Source organism: Aspergillus versicolor, assembly GCF_001890125.1.
Source record: "Aspergillus versicolor CBS 583.65 unplaced genomic scaffold ASPVEscaffold_1, whole genome shotgun sequence".
Classification (NCBI taxonomy): domain Eukaryota; kingdom Fungi; phylum Ascomycota; class Eurotiomycetes; order Eurotiales; family Aspergillaceae; genus Aspergillus; species Aspergillus versicolor.
In genome coordinates, this window is record NW_024467524.1 from 4,659,087 (window position 1) to 4,683,854 (window position 24,768).

The 24,768-nt window shown below is 50.7% G+C and overlaps 9 protein-coding genes across 9 annotated transcripts; 2 read left to right on the forward strand and 7 right to left on the reverse strand.

Annotated features, from left to right (window-relative positions):
• Positions 1 to 181: 181 nt before the first annotated feature.
• ASPVEDRAFT_36985 (uncharacterized protein) lies at positions 182 to 2,059 on the forward strand. Its single transcript, XM_040811348.1, has 2 exons — positions 182 to 760; positions 829 to 2,059. Exons 1-2 carry the CDS (start codon positions 452 to 454, stop codon positions 1,729 to 1,731), a joined length of 1,212 nt encoding a protein of 403 aa, XP_040663326.1. The 5' UTR covers positions 182 to 451; the 3' UTR covers positions 1,732 to 2,059.
• Positions 2,060 to 2,325: 266 nt separating this feature from the next.
• On the reverse strand, positions 2,326 to 3,198 carry ASPVEDRAFT_79271 (SDR family NAD(P)-dependent oxidoreductase; the record flags this gene model as incomplete). The annotated part of the gene is made up of 1 exon (XM_040816670.1): positions 2,326 to 3,198. The coding sequence occupies one exon, from the start codon at positions 3,196 to 3,198 to the stop codon at positions 2,326 to 2,328; it is 873 nt and encodes a 290-aa protein (XP_040663327.1).
• A 474-nt stretch (positions 3,199 to 3,672) lies between these two features.
• On the forward strand, positions 3,673 to 5,222 carry ASPVEDRAFT_59247 (uncharacterized protein; the record flags this gene model as incomplete). The annotated part of the gene is made up of 6 exons (XM_040815466.1): positions 3,673 to 3,737; positions 3,795 to 4,093; positions 4,141 to 4,351; positions 4,417 to 4,620; positions 4,683 to 4,973; positions 5,055 to 5,222. The coding sequence occupies exons 1-6, from the start codon at positions 3,714 to 3,716 to the stop codon at positions 5,220 to 5,222; spliced, it is 1,197 nt and encodes a 398-aa protein (XP_040663328.1). The 5' UTR covers positions 3,673 to 3,713.
• Positions 5,223 to 5,248: 26 nt separating this feature from the next.
• Positions 5,249 to 7,535, reverse strand: ASPVEDRAFT_119828 (uncharacterized protein; the record flags this gene model as incomplete). The annotated part of the gene is made up of 7 exons (XM_040805740.1): positions 5,249 to 5,707; positions 5,779 to 6,106; positions 6,171 to 6,371; positions 6,425 to 6,557; positions 6,620 to 7,284; positions 7,335 to 7,417; positions 7,470 to 7,535. The coding sequence occupies 7 exons, from the start codon at positions 7,533 to 7,535 to the stop codon at positions 5,249 to 5,251; spliced, it is 1,935 nt and encodes a 644-aa protein (XP_040663329.1).
• Positions 7,536 to 7,741: 206 nt separating this feature from the next.
• ASPVEDRAFT_36988 (SDR family oxidoreductase) lies at positions 7,742 to 9,127 on the reverse strand. Its single transcript, XM_040811349.1, has 4 exons — positions 8,770 to 9,127; positions 8,630 to 8,716; positions 8,426 to 8,581; positions 7,742 to 8,360 (listed from the first exon to the last, which is right to left on the reverse strand). The coding sequence occupies exons 1-4, from the start codon at positions 8,803 to 8,805 to the stop codon at positions 7,833 to 7,835; spliced, it is 807 nt and encodes a 268-aa protein (XP_040663330.1). The 5' UTR covers positions 8,806 to 9,127; the 3' UTR covers positions 7,742 to 7,832.
• Positions 9,128 to 9,254: 127 nt separating this feature from the next.
• Positions 9,255 to 12,517, reverse strand: ASPVEDRAFT_36989 (uncharacterized protein). The gene is made up of 5 exons (XM_040811350.1): positions 12,043 to 12,517; positions 11,363 to 11,979; positions 11,164 to 11,315; positions 11,046 to 11,111; positions 9,255 to 10,998 (listed from the first exon to the last, which is right to left on the reverse strand). Exons 1-5 carry the CDS (start codon positions 12,510 to 12,512, stop codon positions 9,325 to 9,327), a joined length of 2,979 nt encoding a protein of 992 aa, XP_040663331.1. The 5' UTR covers positions 12,513 to 12,517; the 3' UTR covers positions 9,255 to 9,324.
• Positions 12,518 to 13,183: 666 nt separating this feature from the next.
• hir1 (putative histone transcription regulator Hir1) lies at positions 13,184 to 16,742 on the reverse strand (the record flags this gene model as incomplete). The annotated part of the gene is made up of 5 exons (XM_040805998.1): positions 13,184 to 13,281; positions 13,356 to 16,136; positions 16,202 to 16,414; positions 16,521 to 16,595; positions 16,706 to 16,742. The coding sequence occupies 5 exons, from the start codon at positions 16,740 to 16,742 to the stop codon at positions 13,184 to 13,186; spliced, it is 3,204 nt and encodes a 1,067-aa protein (XP_040663332.1).
• Positions 16,743 to 17,154: 412 nt separating this feature from the next.
• On the reverse strand, positions 17,155 to 18,893 carry ASPVEDRAFT_160238 (SPFH domain-containing protein). The gene is made up of 2 exons (XM_040808577.1): positions 18,381 to 18,893; positions 17,155 to 18,310 (listed from the first exon to the last, which is right to left on the reverse strand). Exons 1-2 carry the CDS (start codon positions 18,842 to 18,844, stop codon positions 17,518 to 17,520), a joined length of 1,257 nt encoding a protein of 418 aa, XP_040663333.1. The 5' UTR covers positions 18,845 to 18,893; the 3' UTR covers positions 17,155 to 17,517.
• A 1,758-nt stretch (positions 18,894 to 20,651) lies between these two features.
• ASPVEDRAFT_79277 (La domain family) lies at positions 20,652 to 22,881 on the reverse strand (the record flags this gene model as incomplete). Its single annotated transcript, XM_040816671.1, has 2 exons — positions 20,652 to 21,150; positions 21,206 to 22,881. The coding sequence occupies 2 exons, from the start codon at positions 22,879 to 22,881 to the stop codon at positions 20,652 to 20,654; spliced, it is 2,175 nt and encodes a 724-aa protein (XP_040663334.1).
• Positions 22,882 to 24,768: the final 1,887 nt, after the last annotated feature.

Here is a 24,768-nt window from a genome sequence, read left to right on the forward strand (position 1 = left end):
ACATAAGCTTTCGCTGCGCCCCCATGCTTGGCCAGCATTGGCTGAAGCTGAGCTGAACTCTTGTCCCAATAGTATAAGAGAGACCGTTGATTCCATAATCAAGGCCGCTAAGCTGATTAGCTGACTAGCCGCAATCAACACTGTTGACACAATCGAGATTTCCTCTCTTGGTTAGCTCGGACTTGACATTGGGCCTGAGTAGGTTGTCATCATGGTTTAAGGCCACCAGGGCTGCCATCAACTGTGAGAACTTGGGATTTGTTGACATAATCCCAAGTAGTTCAGAATTGACTTCGTTAACTATAGGGCTCGTCTTGGGAAGCCATATAAAGGCCAGTCTCCCAGCATCATGAAGACGAGATACTTTCGCAGAACAAGTACATCCTATTCAAAAAGGCGCTTTACGTGACAGACAATAGCTCTCGCTCTTCTGCTTTTTATTTCATCTGCAATGCGGTCTACTTTTGCTTTCCATTTCTTGTGTGCGACAGTCCTTGCAGACTGTACACGCGCCGTCGCCGTGGAGGCTTGCTCAACAAATCCTCATGACAAATGGCCTGTTGGCAAAGCCGTTTACCTTCAATCAAATGAGGATCTCAACTCCGTTATCTCTATCCCAATTGGACATGACGGCAAACTCTACGGGGGCTTTGTTACTGCTACCGGTGGTGCTGGAGGCAGTAGTATCGATGGTACCACCCATATGCCTGCCGCTCCGGATGCACTTTCATCCCAAGGGGCAGTGATAGTGGTCGACAAGGTAAGCGCTCCCAGCCCGTCCGAAGGTCTTTCTGTTGGGGATTTTAGACTTATGTCATTGTGGTTTAGTACCTTTTCGCCGTGAACGCCGGGTCGAATTCCCTGAGCATGTTCAGTATTGACGATCATGACCCAACATGCTTACATAGGATTGGTGAACCGTCTGTTCTGCCAGGTGACTTCCCTGTCACCGTTGCAGCTTCAGTGAAGCGACGCAAAGTCTGTGTGGGATATACCGGAGCGAAGGCCGGTGTTTCGTGCGCCTTCTTTTCCCCAAGGGGACTTGGGCCTGCGGAGGAGAAGCTTAACTTTGAGCTCCAGCAGACCACACCTCCTGTAGGCCCTACAAACACGATCGCCCAGGTGTTCTTCGCTGCAAATGATAGTCGCCTCATCACGACTGTCAAGGGTGATCCGATGACCAATAAGACGGGCTTCGTATCTGTTCTGCCATTCAACGACTCGCACTCCTCAGGCTTTCATACCCGAGACACACGGACTTCCCCCCCCGGGACTGCCGTCCTTTTTGGCGGTGTGAATGACCCAGGCCCTCACGATTTACTTGTAACGGACGCTTCATTTGGAGCCACCCTTCTCGAGCTAGATCCGACTACAGACAAAATATCTGTCCAGCAGAAGACCATCATCAATGACCAACAGGCTACATGCTGGGCCGCCTACTCTGAGGCGAGAGGAAGTTTCTTTATCACAGACGTGGCAATCAACCGACTGCTTGAGCTCAGTGCCGATGGATCTGAGATCATTTCCCGCCTTGACTTGAACAGTGATGACCCCGGCCTTACTGATATTCAGGTATCTGGCCGCTTCGTTTATGCGCTTTCTTCCGGAAATGGCACAACACCACCAGCAATCACGGTGGTTGACTCCTTCGAGGGTCGGCAGATTCAACATTTCGTGCTGGACAAGTTGGGTGCGGGTAGGCGCTCCCAGGGTCTGGCCATCCTTGAATAGTTCTGAGGACGAAAATGAAGGAAAGAGTGTATAGCCAGCCCTGCCGCAAACGGCGTCTGGTTGCCAATGGCTTGCTGTTGGAAGATGTGACGTCTATTTTATCTCTAGAACGAACCCACTTGGGAGATAAACATATTCTGGCATTATACAGAATAAATGTCTTTAGGCCATAGTGATAGAATAGTCCAATGTTGCATATGGCCTGCCAGTCCACGCTTCTATTAACTATATAACTTTTCTGTTTGTCCTATAAGGCTGCGAAACTGATATGTCTTGGCGCTGTATATACTAATAACCCTCTGAATGCTTCCCAGCAATTAATGACGAGACGCTATACCGCTAGACCAAAAGCCATGCACAGCTGTTGGTCAATTTGTTCCGAAAATACCAGCTAGGAGCGCGCTACTGCTACGATGCTACCATTTTATAGACAAGCTTGCATTGTCATCAAAGGGCTAGGTTCCAGTTGAAATATCGCTGCGTTCCTGAAGTGATGACATGTATTTACAGTAGTGGCCTTACAGGGAGGTTTGTGGGCACCACTGCGAGCATTTTCAAGCATTTTCCTGTCGTGTACACTCAGCCTCTTTCATCTCAAGGCATCATCTTGTCCCATTCCGATTCAATTACCCCCTTCCAATCATCCCTCCATCTTGTTAAGGGTGGCCGACCCTCCGTGAGATCGCGAGTCGCCCAGAGAATGCGCTTTCGGTCCAGCTCCTCCGTAACCTCATTGTCAGGACAAAGTATATAGAATTTGCTCTCTGCCATTTTCTGAACCATGAACTCCACCACCTGCTCGGACGTCCAAGCCCCCGGAGGCTTCTCTTTGAATGCCGCGGTATGAAAGCCAGTGTAAGTCCACCCAGGGATTAGCAAATGGACACTGACATTCTGTGCAGTTTCCGATAAGTCAAATGCAAGATGCTCTGCGACGGTTCGCACTGCCGCTTTCGACGCATTGTAGGCAGGGTTACTCGGAGGGTTGGTGATGCCCTGCTTTGAACCAGTCAGGACAATAGCTCGCCGGGCGGCTTTCTCTTTCGTCACACTGTCAAGGAATGCAACGAGGGCGTTAGTATAACCAAGAACGTTGATAGCAAATGTCCTTTGGAAATATTCCGCGTCTTCCCACAACCCCTTCCCGTTCGTGGGTGCGAGTCCAGCTCCGGCGTTTAGCATGAGGAAGTCAATGCCCCCTGGATGGAAGGCTTCAATTTTTGGTCTGAGACGCACCCACTCGTCCATCGAGGAAACGTCTATAACATGAGTTGTGACTCGATTAGGCCCCGTTGTGGGGAAAAGCTTGGTGGCATTCGAAAGCCCGTCGCTGTTGTAATCAAGGAGCACTAGGTGCATTCCATGAGCATAGCACCGCTGGGCTGTTGCGAGACCAATACCCGATGCAGCTCCTGTTATGAGTGCTGTTGCACCTTTGCGAAATATGAGAGGAACAGTCGGGTTCATATCGTGTGTGCTGTCCTGTCTGATTTACCGGAGGTATCCGCGTGGTGGGTGGCTTTTGGGCTGAGTAAAGTAAACACAGAGACGCTGCTTCCTCTGCCTCTAAGAAAATAGCCATAGGATATTTACATTCAATCGACTATTTATACCCTGTTGGGTGATACTCCCCACACGTATAGATGCGGGTGCGCATTATCCGGCCCCAGTGTATCTTGGTAATTATCGAACTGACGTACCCCCGTGGAACAAGGCCTCAATTTCTTGAGTCGGAAATTCTAAGCGCTGGGTTTGAATCCGTTCAAACATCACTAAAGTAGGTCGTGGGCTGGACAAATTACGTCACCCAGGTGGCTTTGAAGCTGCCGATGTCGTCTACCAGTATGCAATAAGTATAAATCAGACAGCAATAAGCGTCGGCCTCCAGCTTAACATCTCTCCCGCACATCTTCCCGACATACGTAGCCTCGGCTTTGTACCCAAGCCCCCTACTCGTTCCTGGCTGTTGACGCAGAGGCAAAATGCACGATATTGTTCCTTTCCAGGTCAGCATTCGCATTGGAGATTTCTTCATACATAGCTCTGACCACGGGTTTATCTAGGTTGATCTCCCAGATAGCCTACTGAAGGAGATAAAGATCAAACTCCAGTATGCTAGACTCGATGATGGCATGGCAGAAGTTGAATGGAATGACCTCGAAATTGGACATGCCAAATTCAAAAGCCTGGTGGAATACTGGCGCGACCAATACAACTGGCGCAGCTTCGAAGCCTACCTGAATACGTTTCACCACCTCACGACCCAAGTACCCGTCAGTAGCTTTGAAAGCGTCGATCTGCATTTCCTCCATCGTCGATCGTCGAGACCTGGTGCCATCCCGCTTATCTTCGTGCACGGCTGGTATAGCACTCCCTCCCTGAATTGTATCCCCCTGCTCACCTGAACAGGCCCGGCTCGTTCCTCGAGTCATTAAAATTGATCCCTCTCCTATCAGAACCTGATGACCCAGAAAGACAACCATTCCACGTCGTCGTCCCCTCGCTGCCCGGCTACGGCTTCAGTTCGTACTCTAGAAAGTCCGGGTTCGGGCTTGAACAACACGCAGAATGCTTTGCCAACCTGATGAAAAAGCTAGGCTACAGCGAATACGTTTGCCAGGTAAAGATTTTGATCTGTATGTATTCGTAATTGCGGGCTACGCTAACGCTGTTGGTATTGGGTAGGGTGGTGATTGGGGATCATCCATAGTCCGCTATATGGCCCTGAATCACCCGGACGCCGTGCGTGCCATTCATATTAACATGTTCTTAGCGGTCCCCCCTGACGAAAAGCTCTCGCCGGAGAAATATGCGCGGTACATTCAGAACGATTATAGTGAGCAAGAACTGCGCAACCTGGATCGAACGAGGTGGTTTGCTACTGAGGAGGCACGTAAATTCTGATTCTATCCTGATCCGATCATGGGCCATTACTGATGTTAATGCACCAGAGAGGTTATCAACGTATCCAAGAAACCAAACCCGTCACACTCGGATATGCACTCCATGACTCCCCCGTGGGAATGCTCGCCTGGTTCGTCGGTAAATTAACAGCATGGACGGACAACTACCCATGGACCCCCGATGAAATTATCCACTGGGTAATGATACACTACCAGGGCAGCCCGAGTGCAGCCATGCAGATTTACGAAGAAGCATCAGCAGTCTTGAACGAGAACCCTGCTAGTATGTTGGGGAGGTACATCTCGCAGCCGGTGGGTGGCTCGCTGTTCCCGAAAGAGGTAAGTAGGTTTTTTTTTTCAAACAAAGACGGCTCTCACATTGAAATTATCCACTAACTCTTGCAATTCTGTAACTGGTAGCTTTGGCTATACCCGCGCGAGTGGATGGAGGAAGCTTGTAACATCCAATTCTGGAGACAGCACAGAACCGGCGGGCATTTTATTGCGTGGGAGCGGCCAGATGTACTCGCAGATGATGTGGCAGAGTTCTTTGGACAGGTTTCCACAGTCGACAGAGACAACTTTTGAATACCTCCATTTATCTAGTCAAGGAATTAAAACTCAGTTGCGACATTGATATCATTGTCCAAGTCCCATCCCGGAGGCAGGCTGTCCACATTCCATAGCGAGTTTAAAAATGTATCATCAAAGAGATTGTCGTTCAAGGGTAACTGGAACCAGTTAAATGCATCGTCCGAAAGATCCAGGCTGAATGGCTCAGGCATCAACATCTCAGCTGTAACCGTGTCGCACACAGCCATAGATGGGTCCCCCCCTTCAACCGAATCATGCAGGGAAATGGAGCTTTCCCATTCGCGCTGAACAGATTCAAGGACTTTAAGTGCCCGAGTACTGCACTTCGTTGCCGAGGCCATCTGGCCCAGGACGTGGCAATTCAATCGATGAAGCTCCTTTGACCGCTTTGCCAGCGTCGCGTCCGCCGAGCTGGCATTGAACAGGTGGATCAGGGAAGAGAGCGTAATACTTTGAACGGTAAGTGGGGATAGTCGGTCCTATCGGCGGTTAGTGTACAAGCAAGTTAGAAGCGTCAAGCGCCAGCCATAAAGCGGGATAATGTACCTACCAGGGGATAGAAATTCTTATAGGCGTTGATGATGTAGGTAATACGGATGGCGGAGAATGTGGCGGACTGGTTGTGAACCATTTCTGGGTCCTGGGAGGCCTGTACGGTGTTTATAGAGGGGGTAGTGTGAAGGAATGGGCGATGAAGCATGACCTTTAGGGTGTGGTGCTGCAACTGGAATTGATACACATGCGCGGGGACTGGTCTGGTAGCGGCAGCAGGCAATCTGAGATGGCTCGGCAGATTGTTGTAGAACTCGGACATGGCAACGTGGGTTCTTGTCGCCAGATTCTGGGCGTCGAAGGACTGATAGTCCGACAGTGCAGAACTAGCGAAGTGAGTTTAGCTCGAAAACCAAGATATTTAGGTCTAGAATGCGGTCGAAGACTCACAGTTGGTCGAGAACTGGCAATACCATTCGTTGGAGATCGCAGCACGACTGCATAGTCGAGATGCAATGAGAGGTGAGGGTTAATGGATGATTGGAGGCCGGCCAGGGGTCATACTCCAGGCTTGATATCATTGGAACTGGAATTGACTGTATATCTGATTCATGCGTTGAACTCGACTGGCCGGTGATCTGTGCAATATGTCTATAAGCTGTTACCAATCCGCGTCTGTCAGTAAAAGGTACCGCAATCCTTACCTTTCCAGAATCCAAATACCTAACCATAGTATATATCCCGCTTCCTTGAGTTCAACTGATGACGAAGTAGCATCGTGAATTGCCGCGGCTTCCTTGTGAAGCTCAAGAAACAGAGCTTGCCGGAGAGCGATGCCTATATATTAGATGGTGTTTAGCACACGACACAGACATCGAGACATTCTTTTGTATAGTTACCGATGTACTGAAAAGCTGAAGGCAAATTGTCATCTGCCAACCCTTTTAAGGAAAGAAGAGCTGCCGCCAACGTAAGCGAAAGACTGGGCCGTTCGATTTGATCAAGCACCAGGCGCTTCGCGTGGGTTGCAAGCGAGTCAGCGGACACATTCCGCAGCTGGACTTGGTCATTATCGGTGTACTGTGCACCCAAAGACAGCATGGCAGAGAGGACTGCAGAGCTGAAGTACCCTTTCACTCCATTTTGAAGAAAGTCCTCTTGGAACAGCGGCTTATGGACGAGGAGCGGCCACGTATTTTGCCAGGTCCAAAATTCGTCTAGGAGCCGAGTCTGTGTCTCCGGTTCAAGATACAGTAATGGATTCTGATCTTGGTCATCGGTACATATGGAAGGGGTGCTATTCCCCAGTGGTATGCCATCATCCTTCTCACTGTTGCTAGGATGTCCATATGCTGCAAACAATCCATAGCTAGACAAGGGGCTGGCAGCTCCCAGCAGCGAAGATTGGCCGGCCATTTCATCCTTAGGAGATAACAAATGCTCAGTAGATGAATTAGGCCCTGGGAATGCAGACCCATCCACGCTGCGTCTCGACTGCTCTAGTTGATGCTCCAAGAGGGCGATTCTGCAGTGGAGCGCATGGATATAACACTTCGTAGGTGGCCTGCGCCAAAATCAGTAACTGACATCGCCGGTGCTGCTCGCATACCGTACTTTCGCTTTTCAGGACTCTGCGAGTATTCGCAGAGGGATCCATTTTTCTGACAGGTGAGGCACACCGGCCTCTGGCCATCGCACTAAATCTGGCTTGTCAACGACGGCTCGGGGCGCTGGGTTGTAGAGACTCACTCGGCGCTTTTTCTGGCGACATGGAACACAGGCGACTGACACGCGCTGTCTTCCTTTAGTTGCCATTCCACAGCTCTGCCTCCTGGGCCTGTGCTGTCCATGTTGACATATTTAACAAGACAGCCAGGACGACGTTGGCCAGCGGGTCTTCGGATTAGATAATCATAGTGGCGACAGAGAAGTTCTCGAAGTTTGAAGGCTTTTTACGTGCATATTACAGGATAGCACTATTGCATCGTTGGAACTGGAAGTATGTGTTTCCTAGATCGATATGTGCAGTTACACAGCTGAGCTACTTCTATATATACTACCTGATTTCTTCCTTTTGTCTGGATCAGATGCCGTACCGCTACAATTTGTCCCTCACTTCTGCCTTGCATTCCATTCCCGGTCAATAAGCGTGAGAGCCCTCTGAGCACTGGGCACACAATCAAGAGCCTTGATCGAGACTCTCCCAGGACGACTAACCATAAAGACAACGGCCTCCGCAAGATCCTCCGAAACGAGTGGCTCGTAGCCGTAGAAGAACTCGTCCATGGCATCCTGGTCATACTTGACACGCTGGAGATGGAAATGATTAACAACGCAACCAGGCCGCAGCGTCAGAACCCGAATATCGGACCCTGCTGTTTCCATTCGGAGGCTGTTGGTGAACCCTTCCAGGCAGGCTTTGTTGGCGTGGTATACAGCTTCGCCGTTGAACGGCGGGCATTCCAACCCGGTTACTGACGATACATTGATGATCGTTCCTCTCTTCCGGGGCCACATGCTTCTGTTGAGCACCGAGTGAGTGGTGTACATGACACCGGAAATGTTGGTACCGTTCATTTGCTTGATCAGGTCGATGGGCAGTTCCCAGAACCTGGCCGGTGCACCGAGTGCAAGGCCAGCCTGGAGGACTGTGTTAACAAGGCAGCTTCAAAGGAATCTAGAATGATAACATTATCAAGACTCACATTATTGACCAACACCTCAATGTCGCCGAGATCAGAGACCACCTCCTTGACTGCCTCGTCGACCTGGGGTTGGTTTTGGATGTCAATGGCATATGCGCGAGCCACAACACTCGGGAATTTCTCCGTGATACTGGATACGACGGCTTGCAGCTTATCCTATGGTGTAGTGTTAGTAGCTAATTTTGACTACAGCCTTGTGCTTACATGGCTCCTCGCTAACAGAGCGACATTCATGCCCTTCTCCGCCAAGGCGAGGGCAATGGCTTGTCCGATGCCCATCGAGGCTCCTGTCTACAAGCCCACTGATTAGAATACTCAAGGGGCGTGTAGTCGCAGATACTCACGATAAGCGCAGTACGTCCAACGAGTTCCGACTGCATTATGGATGGCTTGGATGGGGACGTTTTCGATCAAGAAAGCTCGTGTCTGCTTATCTAGAAAAGACCTTTCTTTCCAAGAAGTGCCTATATAACAAAGACCCTTCCAATAAGCGTGACACTCCAGGATCATGGCGGATAATGCCCAGCCACGGTGGGGCCGGTGCAGCGGATAATGCCAATCCGCAACGGAGCTCATGAGTGTTCTATAGGAGATTTGGATTTCCTAGACTGGTAACATTAGCATCAATAGGCTTATGGCTGGCACTCACGGCAACTCTGTTTTATACTAGCCAAAAACTGCCTTATTCAGGCTTGTTACCCAGGTCTTCCCCGTACCAGTTTTCTTGGTAGTGACCCTCCGTTGCCCTATTCCGAGAAAAATAAGCGTCGTAGGTATTAGATAAAAGAAAAATAGCCTTCACCTTAAAAAGGAATTTAATCTATGAAAGGTGTATTTCAATAGTGCCATTTTGTAGTTCAAGTCAGGCTGGTTATCTAAATAGCTTATTGGGCTTGACTTCAAACCAGTTTCGTCTCCGGAGGTCCCAAATAGCTATCTCTAACGGCATTTCCTGTATCCAAAACAACCTTCTCGAGATAAACCTCGGGTGAATTGACTCGCCATGTTAATTTATGGGCACCAGCAGATACAGGCCCCAACTCCACCTCCACAGTCCACACCCCATCCTCCACCTGGTCTGTCCAGATATCAGGCAAGTCACCAGCGGTCTCTGGCTCCTGCAACAGCCGTGTAAAGTCTGCTTCACTGGAGTCGATACTGAGAGAGTACTGCATCGGGAGTGATGGATCTGTATCTAGATTCTGAGTGAGATATATCGTAGCAGTCAGGCTCTCCGTGCTGTCAAAGAGGTAGATGTTATATTCAACCGATGCCCCCTTTGCGGAGGTGCTTGACGCCCGCGCAGCTTTATACGGTCTCAGCCCGATAGCGCCAGACTCGGTTCGCGTTCCAAGGTTTGGAAGAACCTCAAAGGAAACAGTGTCTTTGGAGGCGCGCTGGAAATGAGCTGCCTCAATTGAGATGTAGCCGTTTGTTGCAGGGAACCCGGAAAAGTCCTCCGGCAAGGCAGGTCTGTTCAGGATTGGAACATGCAGATTGTCAAAGTTTGGAAGTGTATCGTAGTATACCGCAACAGGCACGGTCTCGTTGAAACCCTCAGGAACGCTAGACCAGTCAATTGAAACGATGAGGCGAACCTCTGGATGCTTCCCGGTGATAGTTCCTGAACCAGGACTGATATTGATCCAAGTGTAGGGAGCGCTGACATTGAACGAGATGGGCTTTCGATAGTCACCGCGATGGAAAATGTCCACGGTACGATTCAAGGGCCCATATGGGTCCACTGCTTGCAGTGTAGGCGCCCGCGAGTCAACAGTTGGCCTGGTTTGATCGCACGACTCGCATACGTAGGACTGTCTGGCGGCACTCTCGGACCCTTCTGCGTATATACCCAGGTTCCCAAGAGCATAGACAAAGTCCTGGCGTCGTTGTACAAATGATAGGTTCTGGATAATGTCCCGAGCTGGATATAGCCAGGTCTCGTATTGCCATTCTTCGAGCTTCGGCTGGTCCATCATCCCATTCCACTTCCCGTCAAGTATACTATGCAGCTCCTCTCTCAGATCGGCGTCCTCTTCGGAGGCTGCAAGGACATCCTGGGCGATTGTATTTGCCGAGTTGCGCCGTTGGATGGCGAACTGTTGATTGATGGTTTGACCGAGGACTATTCGGTGGTAGAAAAGACCTGCTTGGATGGGGTACTGAACGAGTTGTAAGAAGGCAGCTTGACCATCTGCTGGTATAGAATGACGGATGTCCATAACTCGGGACCCAAGTTCCTCCCAATCTGCAAGGACGCGTTCGACTTCGTGATAGTTATAAAACGAGTACGTAGCAGAAGTGATCCCTTCATACTTCCGCCGGCCGATGAGATGACTATGGCGGAGTAGAATAGAAGCAATCTCCTCGGCATGTTCCTGTCCAAGCTCTCGTGAAGCAAAGGCTCTGAGATACTCTGGAACCACGTCAAAATCAAACCGTGATGCATTCCACGCAAGGTCCATGGCAAAGGCAAATGGTAACTCCATCGGTTTGATGTCGGCCACGTTGAAGACCCAGATTCGGTCTGCACCCCGTTGCAAGGCCTGCGATAGCTCTTTATATACTTTTGCCTGCCATAATCAGCCGTTTTTTCTTGCATAGATGTCAGGGTGCGTACAAGATTGTTCGTGTTGTGCCACTTGTAACTCTTCGGCGTCCCAACGTACTCGAAATGGTAGTAGAGCTGCCAGTATTAGTATCAAGTTGAACCGTCAAGTGCAACAGTGCTGGCCTACCCCAATACCACCAGACCTTGCAGCCTCTTCAGCAGTCGGCAGCCGCATGACATTGCCCCAGTTATCGTCAGTGAACATCATCGTCACGTCCTCAGGTGGCTCGAGCCCTTGGGCGTAGTACGTTGCAACCTCCTTGTAGATAGTCCACACCTCTGCAACCGTGAGTATATTCCAACCCAGGAATAGGAAACAAACATACGCTTTGCAGCAGAGGCATTTCCGTATTGCTCGGCCAGTATTCCCCTCTGCGTCTCAAACACATCTTCCAGAACCTCGATAGGATCTGGACCGCTGATGGCACTGTCGCCCGCACCACGCATTCCAAGCGTGAAATACGTCTCAGCCCGACCAGCACGGCGAACACCCTCTTCCATAAACCGCGTAACATTCTCTTTATTCTCATTCCAATCCCACTCCCCAGTCTCAGACGAATTCCACTCATTCGTCGCGCGCTGCATCGGCTCGTGATGACTAGTCGAGACAACAACCCCATAGTCATCCGCTAGTTTCTGATTTTCAGGATCATCGGTAAAGAAGATATTACCTGGAGGAGGCACATATGAGGCCCACATCGCCGGCCACAAGAAATTCCCCTTGAGGCGCAGAATCAGGTCAAAGACGTGCCGGTAGAACTCGGAGTCGAGCGGATAGTGATCCACCCCGTGCTTTTTGGACCACCAGCCTGTTAGTGCAGGGGCTTCATCATTAATGAAAAGCCCGCGGTATTTGACGCTTGGTTCCCCGTGTGTGGTTGTGATAGGAAGCGCATAGATGGCATCACGTCGTGTTGCTGAGACGTCGGCCCACCAGTGGTACCTATATATCCATAGCATTAACCCGGTTCACCACTTGGATCGATATGCAGAGGTTAGAACTCACGGCGACTGTCCGCACTGCTCAGCAAGCGTGTATATGCCATACACAACAGCCCTTTTGTCGCTTCCTGCGATGACGAACGCGTCCCTTCCAGGCTGATAGTCTCTGACAACCGCTGTGCGAAATGTTTCCCATTTCCCCCTAATGTCAGATACGTCGAGGAGCCCCTTCTTCTCCAGAGTGCGTATGATGGTGGAGTCCACCGTAGCTGCGATGATTGCCGTTTGCGACGAGTTCAAGCTGGGTGGGTTTGTCTCATTTACTGCAGTCCGAGGAGGCATGTGCCCCGTGATTGCGTGTAAATCCTCAGCCAGACTCTTTGTGGCAATGTCGATGGAAACTGGGTCTTGTGCATCATACAGGATGGTAGCATCGTGGATAGCAAGTACTCCCTGCTGGGGTTCGAAAACCACGATTTCTTGTTCTAGGAGAGCAAGGCATGTGGTAAAGAATAGAAACCATAACATCATCATTAGTGATGTGACTACTTTGGCAGCTATATTATTTGCGAGTGGGCTGAATTATATATCCTGCGAGTACCAAGAAAGAAACAAAAAAACAAGGCCAGTCCAGACTTGATTTTCCGTCAATCATTGCAACGTTATGTCGATTATCATATTCCTATGAAAAGGGCCATTAATATAGTCAATGCTAGGTTCTCCGCATGCACACACGATCGGCTAAATTGCTGAGGCCTCAAGCCCGAGGGTATTTGGAGTACGGGGGAATTCCACCGGTGCCAGCGGGTTCACTGGAAGAATCAGCAGTGATCTAAAAAATACATACAAGCAGAATGCTCAAGGCAAGTCTTAGAATAAGATATCTCATGACTTGGTAATATTTTGGTATCGATGTAAACCATCTTGGCCATTGTTTGATGATGAATTACATACGGTGCCGGTGGCAGGAACGTCCAGACTGAGTCAATGAGAGCAAAACAAATAGTATACATTCGCAAACCCCGTATTCTGGTGCCTAGAAAACAGAGCCGTGGCTGAAGGAATTAAGGAAGGAAAAGTAAACTGCCTTAAACCACCCATGGGCCTAATTACTGCGCCGTTCCACGAACGCCTGAAGCAAATAGGAAATATAAATAGAAAAAGAAAAGGATAATAAGGAAGAGATGTAGCGAGAAAGGTCGTATTTATATTTCCATTGCATCGCCCTCGTTAGATTCGTTATCAACCACTCCTAATAACTTTGCGTAGGGGACTGTGACGCGTTGGAGGTCGCGGTGTTTACCTGTGAAGAAAGACAGAAGATTAGCGAGTGAACACAATACTGAGGCCGGATTAAATAGGGGTTCTTTTACTTACCAATTGCCAATATAACCTCCTTCAGTAATATATCCCGTGGCCAGCCACAAAGCGTTTCGGAGCTCTCCTTCCAATTGCGATCAGCTTGCTCGGGACGACGCTGGAGTGCCAATTGTGTTTCCGAAGAGTCGCCATCATTGTCTTCCTCCTCAAAGAGCCCGCCGAAAAGTCCCTTGAGGAGTTCTTCAACTTTGCCTTTCATGCCCTCGGCGCCGATTCGCTTGGCGTACATAGACAGATATAACCGGAATTCCTCCTTCGCACCGAGGGACAAGGCGGCGGCCAGTCTGTTCTCGAGATGTGCAATTGAGACGCTGGATTCGAAGCTCTCATATCCCTCTCTTGAGAGAAGGACCTTGATGAGGCGCTGAAGGAAGTAGGCGCGGCCCCGGAGGAGGGTCTCATTGGTAGTGTTGCGCTCTAAGAAGGGGATTATGCCAGCCGAAACAGCAGCCTTGGCCTCTTGGTCCTTCTGCTGTGCGCCTGACGCGGATTGGAGATTGCCGACGGGGGCTTCAGTGGTGTTCCAGTACTGACTGCCGACAGCCCACCAGGGTTCTGACAGGCGTTGCCAAGTATAGAAGGATGCGGAGTAGGCATAGCCTTCGCCGTTGGAGAGTGCGACAATGACGCGACCTTCGGAATTGATGCGGGCATTGGTGATGGATGGAGTTGCTGCAGGATGAGCGCCTAGAGTGTGGATGGCTGCGTCAAGGACGGGCTGGAGAGAGATAGGAGGGTGTGGCGAGGATAGATGCTCCACGTTCCAGATATAGCACATGCCGACGGCGGATATGACGAGGATCCAGGGACCGTTGCACTCTAGTATCACCGGTTGTGCTTCGAGGACGAGGGCGCTGACGAGACGTCGTCCGGCGGGTGTCCAAATATACACCGATCCGTCCTCGCAGCCAGCAGCCCACATGTTTTGGTTCCCTGTGACGAGAAGAACAGTCCTTGGGAGGAAGTCCTGCCATACAGGTTGCTCGCCACGGAATAAGGTGAGTCGGACTGGTTCACGGTCAACAGCTCGCCCTGTCAAACTAGTGGTAGATGGGTTCCGAGCCTCGAACACAACATCCACTCGGGATTTGTTCGATTCTCCTGAGGTGCTGGGGGGTTCTGTTGGTTTGCCAGCCGAATCGATAGCACGTAAAATCTGCATGCGGACTTTCGGAACGGCCAGTCGAAGCTGGCTCATGGCCATACACGGATTTGTCACAGCAGGCCGGATGAACTCTGGAGTCGGCTGTTGCCCCGTGGGAGGATTTTGGGGTTGCGCGGGAAGTAGACCATCGACTGTGTTGGTGAGTATAGGAGTAGCACCATTCTGACTTGCTACCGCCACGCGTTTCTCGACCTGGCCATCCTCGTCGCCTTCTATTTGAGCAAGCTTCCTCTTGTTTCCGAAAAGTAAGGTTGCGAGTCCACCCTTCGGTAAGCCATCGAAAGGCTTTGAAAGGTCGACAATCGATTGCGGTGTATCAGTCTTGACCTGATTATTTACAGACGCCGCCATTAGCCGAGCCTGAGGTAGTGAAGACTCCGCGGCACCGGCACCGGATACCAGAAGAGGAGCGATGCGTTTCTTGCCATCTTTGGTGTAAGTAGGTCGTTGCTTGAGTCGCTCCAGCTTGGCTTGATATGGATCTGGTTTCTCCGTTTCTTGTGTTGATGTTGCAGTAGTACCATTCGGTTGAGCTTTCTGAGTATCAGGTGCTGGGGAAGGGGCAGCAGCTGGGGTGACACCGTTTGATGGCAAGGGCGTTGGTTTCCCGTTGGCCGCGGCATCACCAGCAGCATGTTCATCACCCATCAAAGCACCCATACGCCCTTCAACGTCTTTAAGCTCACCTGCCTTGCTCTTCTCTTCAAGGAGCAGTCCATCCGTGGTCTCAGCGATGCCTGCACCCTTCCGATTCGTACCAAATTTCGTAAGAGACCTCTCATTCTCCTCTAGCTCCATAGCATATCCTAAATCTCCATCTTCAAATCGGACCGCGAGAATCGTTCCATCCAGCGCAGTCGCATACAGGCAGGTGCCATCCGGGCTCCACGTCAAGTCGGATATGGACTTTGCGGCCAGCTGTTGCGCCACCACAATCGGTCGCGGGTTACTTGTAATCCAGACGCTTAGAGACTTATCGCCACCGGCGCAGGCGATGACCGTGACCGCAGTTTGCCCGGCATTATCTTGGCCATCTACCGGCTGTTTCTTGACAGGCTGCGGAGAATACAGTCGCGGAGAAAAGGCGCAGACTTCGACAGGTGCTTCGTGACCAATGAGGTTGATATCGCCATCCCACGCCCCACGGTTGATAATGGCGACTGAGCTCACAGGCCCATTAACTGCATTAGCAGCGGCGATGTGCATGCCATCCGGAGACCAGGAACATCGGCGGAAGTAGGCCGTCAACGGTGAGTTCTGAAAAGGCGCGGTAATAGTGTGTTCAAGGACAAAGTTGTTCATCTGGTCGTGAGCCGTGGAATTCGGTGCTGGCGATGTGAAGCGGAAAATGCGAACAGTTCGGTCGTCGCTTGCCGTCGCAAAGTATTTATTGGCTGGATCGAACGTAATTCCTTTGACATGACTCTGATGTACAGAGAGCGTCTTCAGTTTCTCGAATGTATGCCCCGACCAAATAACAACCTTCGAGTCCAGCCCGACGGAAACCAAAATCGATGAATCGAACGACCACCCCAAGTCCTGAACGTCATTATCATGCCCAATCAGTCTCCGAATCGTGCGCCAGTTTTCGACAGGCGGTGCCTCGTTCGATCCTAGGCAGACAATGTCAATTCTCCGTCCATCCGTTAATTTGTTTCCGCTCAGTCAAGACACCTACCAAAACTCGCGGCATGAGAAGGCGGATTTGAATCCAGCATATAAATGCAAACAATCTTATCATCCGCCCCAGATGCCAGATATTTACCGTTCGGCGAAAAGCGAACAGTGTGAATAGTGCCGGAATGATTGCTCATCGACGCCAGTTGTTTCGGCTTGCTGGGGTCTTCACCACCGCAGATAGCTTCCGTAGACCATATCCGAACGTAACCGTCTATACCCAAAAGATACAAGTTAATTATCATTCGGTCAGAGCGCGTCCTCATCTCCGCACTGGCCGGCGTAGGGAAGGGAGCGTGCTGGGGATAGACAAGACTGACCTCCTGCGGCGGTCACCAGGCGGCTTCCATCTGGGGATACATCGCAACTGTAGACTTCAAAAGCCTTTCGCTCACCTATATCATAACCGAAGAAAGAAAGAAAATGACGTTAGCCAAAACAATCCTCGAGTTCAAACGAAGTCATGGTTGGGAAAGGTTCAATAAAACAAGGCGGAATTAATTACCTCCATGCGTTAGCCAAGTAGGCTTGATGATATGCATAGCCGCAACCTCTTGCTGCCTCCCTTTTCTCTGCGGGAGGCTGGCTGGTTGTTTCGAACTCGAAGGGGTTGGCTGGCCGGTATAGCTCGAACGATCACAGAGAACTTAAGTTGACGTGGACAAGCGAGTCGGTAATCGGGGCATCGCAAGACAACCGGGGCATCTACCGCTTGTTGACGGAATCGAACCGTAGTAGGATAGGAGCTCGGGCAGGTGCAGTCGGCATACGACCTTGTCGAGCGATGGAGTTGGATTGGAAAGCTTGGAAAGCAATGCGAACGAAAAGAAAAAGGGCCGAGGGCGCGCCCAAGCCCAAAAGTCGCGATCTTCCAGCGGCGCGGGAGGTGGTCCGAGCTTTGCTTTGCCGCCAAGTAAATGCCCAAGTGAAGTACACTTGCATGCACTGCTACAGCTGAATTTGGCTATGATGTTGGAGAGCGAAATGTTGCATGGATATCTAAGTCCAACTATGCTACTACTGTACATGATTCACGGTTCAGAAATGAATAACCTACACCTACCTCCGCCTGCAACTGCCCTCCACAACTGCGGGACCAAATGCCCATGCACTTTTGAGACCTGATTATGAAACAACGCTAGGAATGGTACAATCGTACAGCGACGAAATCGGAAACGCCAGAGTAGGGTACCAATGGGCGTAAGACGGGGACGCGATAGGTGCCGTCACCACCTGGAGAATCGTGTGGATGACGATCATGGAGGATCGAATAAAGGAAAAAACTGTACGGTGAATATCACCCGAGACGTCAAGTTCTTAGTTGTCGTGTTGACGCGTCTGCTCGAATCCCTCAAGGACTTCCTGAGCAACACCCCCCTTGACCTCGGATTTGGCCTCACTCTCAGATTTGGCCTCCGTAGCGGGCTCGGCAGCCTGCGAAGAATCTTGCACACCAAGAGCCTTGGCCGCAATGTCCCGTGCCTGGCTACCGCTTACTTTGCCATAGACAGCCATAGCATTCGCAATCATCCCACCAAGGTCACCCATATTTCCAGGAACCACAACAGCCGTGCCCTCGTGAGCAAGCTTGCCGAACGCCTCGACATACTTCTCTGCAATGTTGAGGCTCATAGCTCCGTGTGCGTTCGCCTGGCCAGCCTCGATAGCCACAGCCACGGTCTCAATAGCCTTCGCGGTGGCCGTAGCCTTTGCCCGAATCGCATCAGCTTCACCATTAGCACGGTTGATCCGCTCGATCCGGTCGGCCTCGGAGGCCAGAATGACGGACTGCTTCCGACCTTCAGCAATGTTAATCGCACTCTGTCGCTGACCCTCTGAGTCGAGAATCTCCGCTCGCTTTGACCGCTCGGCGGTAACCTGGCGGTGCATGGCCTCGACAACGCCATCCGGAGCGTGGATGTCCCTAATCTCGTATCGGAGGCAGGTAACACCCCACGCTTGCGCAGCCTCGTTGATGGCCTGTGTTATGTTGGTGTTGAGCATCGCACGCTCCTTCAGAACATGATCCAAAGTAAGCTGGCCGATCTCGGATCGCATGGTCGTCTGCGCGAGTTGCGAAATAGCATATTCCGCGTCCTCCACTCCGTAACTGCAGATTACAACCAAGGCATCAGTACATAGCCCTCCTGAAAGGAAAATAAATAAACAGTATTTCTCACCTCGCCTTATAAGCATCAAAAACCCTCGTGTACAGCACCCCATCAAGCTCCAGCGTAACATTATCCGCCGTAATGGCATTCTGGCTCGGGATCTCAATCGCCGATTCTTTCAGGCTTTTCACATACGCGATGCGATCCAAAAACGGGACAAGGATCGCCAATCCAGGATCCAGAATCCGGTGGAACTTGCCCATGCGCTCGACAATCCATGCCGTCTGCTGCGGCACGAACCGCACGACCGTGTTCAGAGGCAGAGTCTGCCGGCTGCTAAAGTATGTAGGTGGTGATCCAGACGGCGAGGAGTTCGAAGCGAGACTGAGGAGCGAGGATTCGGGGGCATAGCGTCGGGGTGTCGTGGAGATGTTTCGCCGTCGGAGGAGGATTGTCTGTGAGGGGAGACGGGGGTGCGTGCGGAGCGCGGAGGACCGGAGCAGCCGGGCGGTTTGTCTGGAGGCCACTTCCATTGTGGATTGGAGGGACCGGGGTGAGGGGCGAGGGAGGATGGAGGGTTGGATGGCTGATGATGAAGCTGGGAGGACAGAGCTTGCCCCGGATGAAGCTGACTCCGGTGTTCGTCACTGGCTCCGTGTGTTGTGGCCTGGGGCAGAAACTGATTACATGATCTTGAGTACATCGGAAAAGAGGTCTGCACGTAGGCATGTTCCCAATGCAATGAATTTATTTCTGACTCTTTTCTTATTAACTACAAAGCGAATAGCTAGATGATAACCACTATATAGCGAAATCTAAGTTATGCTACAGCCCAAGATGGCGCTTTAAATCCCACACAGGAAGACAACACCTACAGTAGATACAGCCCAGAGAGGAAAATAAATTACCATATGTACCTATATCCTTTACCTACTCCGAAAAAGAAAACCATGAAGATATAATGGAAGCCGTTCACGCCAGAATATACCTAAGCAATGCGCCACTCCAATTGAACCGCATTTGGAATGCCCGGGAAATGTTAAGATATAAGGACCGAGGAGACAAGGAGGTATGCAAAGTTTCTCGACTTGGAAGAAGGACGACAGTGCAGTGTCATGCCATTCTGGCCGACGAAACCCGGAAATAAGCAGTCAATGCCATTTTTTCATTTTTCTCTTTTGAAATCTCGTTTGCGCCTCGCTGTGGAAAGAAACGATTTTTTTATCCTTTTGCACGCTGCCTCTTCGATCCGTATGGAACTAGGTGATAGAGCCTGAGGTAAAGGGAAATAGCATTGCCGCAGTATTAGAAATTGAAAGAGGAGTTTGGAAATTGAATAAATGAAGTGAAAGAAAAGAAAGTCAATGAAGAAGAAAATGAAGAAACCGGATCAAGATTCTATGACGGTGGGAGCGAAAAAAGCCCAACCCACCCAAAGCAAGCATCGAAGATTGGAGATACTAGCAAAGCAAAAACATGCCCGGACTCCAGAGATTTTTTTTCAAACCGGGAAACGAAACAGAATGGAAAGCGAAGAACAAGCCGATACTCTGAATGTGCATATGTCAACCCCCTTCGCTGAGAATAAATGTCATCGGGCCACTCGACAAATGAATGCATAAACTGACAAATAATAATGCAAGTCATGATGGATGATAAACCGCAAGAGGAACATAAAAGGGTGGGTCGGAGGAAAAGAAATGAAAACAGGTAAAAAAAAATCACTTTTGCAGCCCGGTTCTCAAGCTAGCATTCAGAAAGTGGTCAATCTTTTTTTCAGCGGCTTCGAGAGTTTCGAGAAGGTCGAAGAGGAATACTTCGAGGCAAACTTGGCCATGGAAGAGAGCTCCGTACCCAGGTTGCGCGCTATAATAACATTGTCCGCTCATAACGAGGTCCCGAATAACCTCGGCAGGCGTTGACCGTGTCGCTCAACCAACCCAAAAAAAAAAGAAAAATAAGCACCGTAAAGTGAACAATATCTGAGGGAACCGTCGCCGATATTTCGTGCAGGGGGTCATAAAACGCTAGATTCTTAAATTCATTGTACATTTGTGCACTGAGATTGTACCAAAAATGCGACCACCGTTACTGGAAATACGCATCGTGACCACCGTGATAAGTTGTCGTAGATAAATTTGCCGACACTTATTTTGAAACAAAATCCACAGCGATCGGAAACTGGGACTGGGTCGAAGTAAAATGTGCAATCTGTTGACCCAGAACGCGGCGGAATAAGCTCCGAAACACGTTGGATGGTAGTTCATTGGCACCAAAGAATCCGAGCCTCGCGAGGGTCAAAAACAGTTATTTTGCCTCTTACTAGATAGGAGTTAGCACTTAAGACACGCATTGACATGAGACGAGAAGACAGCCTACATTTGAGATTTCGCTTCCAGTGTGGACACCGTTAGAAGGCGAAAACTCTGGGGCAGCGGAGGACAGCGCTGTCTTTGAAGGACCGGTGCCATTAGGCAACGAAGATTTCGGTACGAAACCATTTGTAGCCGCATCGAGGTTGCTCTGAGACGCAATGGTTTCGTTCTGGGGAACAGAGGTAGGCCCGGCATTTTGGGCTGAAGGCTCGCGCTGCTCCACAGGCAGAACCCACTGCTCCCATCTTTCCCTCGGTCGTAGTCTATCAATTCCATCTTCACCCTGGTGATATTCAGCAGCCTTCAATCCACGCGCGATGTGGCGCAATAACTCGAAGTCTTCCGTCATTTGCTTAACGCGCTTGAAGCTGGCGATCACGTTCAACGGAGCAAATCCCTGGGAATCCATGTGTCTGCGGAGGTAAATATCCTTGCACAAGTTGTCAACGGAAAAGTAGTATTCCCTATCGTCTGTTAGAATGCCTTACACATATCGATAATCTCACGAGGTAAACTTACAGCTGCATGGTAATCATGCTCACCAGGGACCACTGTTCCATATATGGTTGGTATGGAACAGCCGACATAGGGCCAGCCTGGATAGGTTGGTAGCCATACATGCCGTTCATATCCCCGGGGTAGGTTGGGTACATGTTGTACATGGAAGTGGAGTTGGGCAACGAAGGTGATCTCATGGTCATGGCATGACCACGGGAGCCATTAGCGAGTCCATGCTGCTGGGGCCCTCGGCGGTCGTTGTAGCCGAACGACTTGGGGTGAATGTAGTTTTGAGCGGCCATGTGGTTGTTAGGGAAATGCGATGTCTGAGCACCGCTGTAGCCGGCATGACCACCCCGTCCACGGTGACCACCTCTGCCTCTTTCAGCCCGAGGTTCTCGAGAGAAGTCCGCAGACTTGGGTCCATTCGGTCCATTCTCGAAGCGACGCTCGTTATTTGGCCGCGGCCCATTGTGAGTATCTACTGCCAAATGCGGGTTCTTGGGGAATGGCTTGCCCTGTTTCGAGAAAGACTCGCCGTTCACCTGTTTGCCAGTGGTGACATTCCCATTGTCTGATCCCTTGGGACCACGATTTCGGTCAGCCGCCGGTGGCTTACGTGCATCCGTGGGAGCGGTGTCAGCGCTATTTGAACGTCGCGACGGCGCGGGTAGCGAGTTTGCGCGAGCGGAGTTTGGCTCATTCCTTCCTCGGTCACCGGGGGTGGTCTGCTTCGTAGAACCCTGGGTGGCGTGGGGTGAGGTCTTCTCGGAAGCACCTGCACCACGGCCGGTATCTCTGCCGCCCCGAGCGCTTCTTCCACCTCGACGCGCAGCGGAGGGTAGAGGAGTGTTGAAGACTGCAGTAGGAACGTAAGGAACCGGAGTCCACTTCTCCTTGCCATGGGGCCGGATGACTGGGCTCTTCTCAGACTTTTCAGTCTTCTCTTGTGCCTTTTTCTTCTCTTCGCCTTGGGCACCTTGAGGTGTAGGCCAGGAAGCGGCATCTCCAACCGGAGGAACTGGTGTAGTATCTTCACGTCCCTTGGCGTCACCCTTCTTCTTATCGGATGAATCACCACCCTTCTTCTTGGAACTAGCCTTCGGCTGTTCTTGAACCTCCTCAGTTACAGAGGAAGTCTCGGAAGTAGGCTTGGAAAGGCCAGTCTTAGCAGCAGCGCCGGGCACGGTCTTTACCCTAGCATCCTGCGCCTCTTTCCTTTGTTGCCAGATATTCACAGTAGGCAGAGGAGCAGCCTTGAGCTCTTTCGGGGGTGCAGGCTTTTCCTTCTTCTTCTTCTCAGAGGTCTTTCCCTCGCTGTTTTCCGTGGCAGTGTTTTGCTTGTCCGACGTTGAGGACTCAGACTGCTTCTCGGTAGTGGATTCGGAAGTTCCATTCGGAGCACCTGAGCTCTCGTTCTCTTTTGGTATCGTGGGGTTCTGCGCTGTACCAGCACTGGCCGAAGAAGTTTCGGTCACCTCAGCCTTAACATCGGTAGTGTTCACCTCATTCTCGGTGTCCGTGGCCGTGTTATCGACCTCAGCAGCAACATCTTCCTTGGGAACTGCATCATCTAGGCTGTCCGCAGCGGGCTCATCAGACTTCAAGAGCGGCGTGCCCGACTCGGACGGTGTATTGGAGGGTTGCGCTGGGGCGACGCCCTTTGCGGCCTGAGCGTAGGAAAATGCGGCGGCCATTTTTTTCGCTATGATATTAGATACCAGAGATCTAATGTATCCGTGCTAAGAGATATGGAGAACAGTTCTGCCAGAGAACAGGAACCACCTTAGACAACACCGATGGAAACTAGAGGAATCAACTTCTACCCTCTAGAACCCCACCTAGATGCAACTTCCCGTTGCTAAATCTCACTCTTCTCGATTATCCGATTCGAAGGAGATTGTTGGCCTAGTCAGAGCGAAATGTCTACACGGATGTTCGCTCTAGCAAGGTCCTCGAAATGGTAGTGCAAATAACCGACTATCCGCTTTTTATTTTTCTGAGTAGACCGGTGTCTCACGCAAATTGCATCGGTAGGATTTCGACAACTGAAATACGGACCGGAGTAAAAAGTGTCTTCGGAGAGCACACGAGAAGATCGACTCGGGGCAAAAAAGATTCGAGATGACGTCGGACGTAGAAGAAGGACTCTGGAATCGACAATCGCGCAGGAAGCCGTTCGTAGCTAGATCGATTGGCTGTCTTAGAAAACCGGCTAAAAAACACTCAGGTTCGTTCGGCGTCCGGTTCGTCGGGGAATCCAGGCACACTGCAAACCTCGAACTCGAACTCGAACGGGCCAGGGTACTCACAATCACAAACGGCACACGTTTGTAGGTGATGGGATTCCGTCGCCCCTTGAAAAGTGAAAAAAATTCGCGACTTTCACGTGGAGGCGGTCGAGTGGAAAAACCACAGGCGTCGAAGTACCGAACTTCCTTGATAGGAAATTTCTAGGCAAGGACGGAAAACGTCAAAAGTCGAGGGCCGCGCTAGCGAAGTTCGAGAAAAGACTCGTGCGGAGAAGGATAAAAATCCAGGGGGATCAACTGATCAATGTACCCTTTCCAGCCTCAAGAGGAGAAAAAAAGAAAGTGGGTAGAAAAGGCCCGGGAAGTGAAGTTACGGGCGTGGGAAGGGGAAATGCGGCAGCGGCACACACTGAGGAATGACACGGCGCGAGTGCAACAACACAAACGCCCAACAGAGCAGACAAGGGTGCCGGAGACCTGAGGAAATGACAGGGGAGCCGGAGTGCAGGGGAGTTGAGGGGATGAGGAGGGGAAGGTGAGAGGAGGGGAAGAAACAAGACGAGGGTGAGGGAAAAAGGGAAGAGAGCAATAAGGCACACAGAGAGGGAAGAAAATAAGAATAATGCCAACCAATACGCAGTCCGCTGAGGGCCGTGGAAGAAACGCCGACAGCTGGACGAGAAAAAGTAATAGAGTCCACTTGAAAAAATTGGGAGGGAAAAACGGTTCTTCCTCTTGCTTTCCGCGTTTGAAACCAAAAAAAAAAAATTATGATTAAATATTATTCTTGTCCGTCCCGGACGCCCGCACAATAGTGGGCTTCAGGGCTTCTGTGGGTATGAACCGATATATTACATCTCTGCCAGCCGGCCAGACAAATTGCCAAATAATGATTATTGGCATGCCTGCGAGACTGGATTCTGTTCATCCTCGCAATGATTGGATATTCCAACATTCACTGCTTGACTGTGTTTCTGCCTGTCCTGCCTATACTTCCTCGGAGCCGCCACTGCTTGTCCGCAAGGCATAACACTTCGCATTCCCGCCGTCTTGTCTTTTACAAGGAGTAATTTCGGCCGTACACAGCCATAATCTCATCCTGCATTCTTGTAATCCGACCCCCTCGGTAGCGGGTGAAAGGCGCAATATAAACTACCTGCATCCGATCCGCGGCGGATGTCCTCACTCCAAGTAAAATGCTCCAATAATGTCTCCAAAGCTAAGTTTATCCGTGCCTTGTAGGGTAAGAACAACGAAAAGAAAATTCGATGACATATTGGATCCCGATAAGGGTAGCTGTGAAGATTCCCGTCGGTCCCCCCTGTTCCTGAG